We start from the raw sequence: 3,056 nt of genomic DNA on the forward strand, positions 1-3,056 counted from the left end.
TTTTTAAAGGTCTCTGGGTCAGACATAACACATATGCTTGTCAGTCTTTGCAAGTTACCTTGGCAATGAATGAAAGCGTATCTGTATGAACTGAACTTCAGTGTTAGATGGCTTCTGTAGCTCTTTTCAAGTAACTGGCTTTTCTGGCTGTGTAAAAAAAAAAAAAAAAAACCAACCACCAAACCCAAAACCCAACCAAGAAAACAAAAACCAAAACAAAACCAACTAAAATCAACTTTGTAGAGTAGAATATAGTCTTCAAGCACAATTTATAAAATGTAAAAGCTACATAGCTATAGTACATTCTGGCCCAATGAGAAATTGAGAAGGTTTTTTTCTGGGGGGGGGGGGGGGTTATGTTTCCTGTCAATGATCTTATAATAGCGTGGTGGTGTTTTTGATTTGTAGGTACATGAAAAAAATCGGGTTCAGCCTCCCCTCTTTGGAAGTTACCATCTTTCAAAGAAGATTGGAGGCTTGTGATGAACGAAGCTCCTCAATAGACAGGTCACTACTATTAACAGTAGTAGATCTGTTTGTATGCAGGATCCAGACCTAAATATCTTACAGAATACACTCAAAAAAGCAAAGATTGGGAGGTCTCACAGGCACAGGCTTTCATAACTCAAACTTAGATATATATTGAATGGGGATAAGGAAAACTCCTGTCCTCAAATAACTGTACTTTATTATCTCATAATTTAAAAAGGGGGGGGGGGGGGAGTTCTCAATTTTTTTATACTTATTTTTTCTTTATTGTTTGTAATCTTATGGAATGTTAAGTGTTTATAGTGTATTTGTCTTTCCTGTAATTAAGTACCATATGATGTTCCATAACAATATTTAGAAACCAACTAACACAGTTATTTTTAAAATGTGTATTGATGTAGACTGGCAGGACCCAAAGGCTAACATCAAAACATCCCTTTTTTTACTCGGTGTTGTCTTGTTAACCCCCCCTGAAGCTGACTGTCACACTTGTCTTTTGAGAATGTTTGGATGCCTTTTGTTAGCCTCCCCTGTGCATCAGAGAAATTGGTCATCCTGGACTTCAGGAAATTATGCCATGTATTTGCATGCTGTATTTGTATTTTTAACTCATTTTATGAGGTATAACAACAACGAAAGTAATATGTTATGCCCTGTGTGCATACAAATAAAATAGGTCGAGTGATTGAAGTAGTTAAAGAAATGGATTAGAGAAACATGATTTCTGTTGAAAGTAAATCTTAACATGAGAACTTGATCTAAAAACAACCTGGAATTCCTGCAGTGGCAGAAATGATGTATTATTGATTATCTGTCTTGCTTTAAAACAGTTCTAGAGTATAAAACAATGCACCCTACAAAGAGTTGCTTGCTGTTCTGACGGGCTGTGATGGTGTTAGATGTGGAAGATTGACGAATTTAGCATGGCCATGGTTCACTAGAGGCCACAAGGTGGCATAGCTCCTCATGTATCTGAAGCAGATCTCGGAGCACAGGCAGCTGGCTCATCTAGTCATTTATTCAAAGGAGGGGTTTATGTTATCTGAGCGTACAGTAGTTTCAAACTCAGGATGAAAGAAATACGAAATACTCCAGCCTTTATTTGATTTTTATGTTCTATTATTGAGGGAGAAGAGGGGAAAGTAGAGAAATAAGCATGAGGCAAACTTTGTATGATAAGACAAACGGGAATAGATTGGTACTGTGAGGGGGGAAAAGCAGAATGTGTGTTAGAGGCCTCGTATAGAAGTGGCAAGGTATGAAAACCAGAAGAATAACGGAAAAGGAAAGAAAGGAAGAAAATTAAATCTGGTGATGGGGTAGCACAGAGAATAAAGCTATATAAGTTAAATAAGGGACAAAGAAATATACCACCTAATGGGTGGATGTTTTCAGGTGGCATTCGTTATAGGTAGCGCCCATCGCATAATACCAAAATTGAAATAGTAAAAGCATACACACTGGCAGTGTTATAAATTACAAAGTATTTGTTGGAAGGGACCTCTGGATTTCAGCAATGCTGATTCCCCGCTCAGAGGAGGACTTCCACCAGTATTGGATTAAACCAGTAAGACAGTATGCTATCTGGTTGTTGAAAATCTCCCAAGAATGGAGATTCTGCAATCTCTGGGCAGTCAGTGCTGCAGGACTTCAGGGAAAAAAAATGAGAGAGTGTACAACTTGAATTTCCTGAGCCAGAATCTGTGGCTGTTGGCCCTTCTTGTATCATCTTGGAATATGAAGAGTTAAATTTTGTCATCATTGTAAATATTCCTCAAGTAGCTTTAAGCTAATTCTTTTTGAACAGAAGCATTTTAATGTGAATCCTACCACTTCAGGAAGTAATTCCCTCAAGAAGTGGGTTTTATTTCTTCATTTTTAAATAAAGCTTGGATTGTGTGTATGTAAGGGACGCGTGAGACTTAGAAATTAATGATTTTTTTTTTTCCTTTTTTTACCTCAGCTGATTTTTGTTTGGTTTTTTTTGTTTTGTTTTGTTTTTTTATGTTCAGGCTATTAGCAATGAAGGTATTTAGTAATAAAGCATCTGTCAACTGGAGTCACTGCACACGTAGAAGGCTTGATTGCAAGTGTTCTTAGCTCATAAAAGTAAAACTGATAATGACTAAATATTTATATTCCAAACCTCACTTTAAGGATGTATCATACTTCATGTTATATTCTGAAAGTATTTTATTTTGCTTGGTCTTCACAGCTAAAACCTTTATGCTGACAACAAGGAAGCTAGAACAATGGGAGTGACTAATCTGTGGCAAATCCTTGAGCCTGTGAGACAACCCATCAACTTGAGCAGTCTCAAAGGAAAAACACTTGCTGTTGATTTGAGTCTCTGGGTTTGTGAAGCACAGAGCGTTAAAAAGATGATTGGAGTAGTTACCAAGCCACATCTGAGGTATGGTATCCATGTAAATTACTGTAACCAAAAGTCTTGGAGCTGCATAATTTAGGTATGGTAACTTATTCCAAATTTAAAACTACCTCTGAAATTCATGTGACTGTTGTTTTGCTTCTATTGTTATCGCTTGTGCTACACGTGTAAAGGGTTT

At 37.0% G+C, this 3,056-nt stretch overlaps 1 protein-coding gene across 2 annotated transcripts in view; it reads left to right on the forward strand.

Moving 5' to 3' along the window:
- Positions 1–2,708: 2,708 nt before the first annotated feature.
- GEN1 (GEN1 Holliday junction 5' flap endonuclease) overlaps positions 2,709–3,056 on the forward strand; it is a 17,185-nt gene continuing 16,837 nt past the window's right edge. For both annotated transcript variants that reach the window (XM_009641793.2, XM_035897192.1), the window contains exon 1: positions 2,709–2,902. In XM_009641793.2, the coding sequence (XP_009640088.1) occupies positions 2,742–2,902 (161 nt within the window). In that variant the 5' untranslated portion in view covers positions 2,709–2,741. The remainder of the gene's footprint in view (positions 2,903–3,056) is intronic.

Source organism: Egretta garzetta, unplaced genomic scaffold (assembly GCF_000687185.1).
Source record: "Egretta garzetta isolate BGI_Z169 unplaced genomic scaffold, ASM68718v1 scaffold607, whole genome shotgun sequence".
Taxonomy (NCBI): domain Eukaryota; kingdom Metazoa; phylum Chordata; class Aves; order Pelecaniformes; family Ardeidae; genus Egretta; species Egretta garzetta.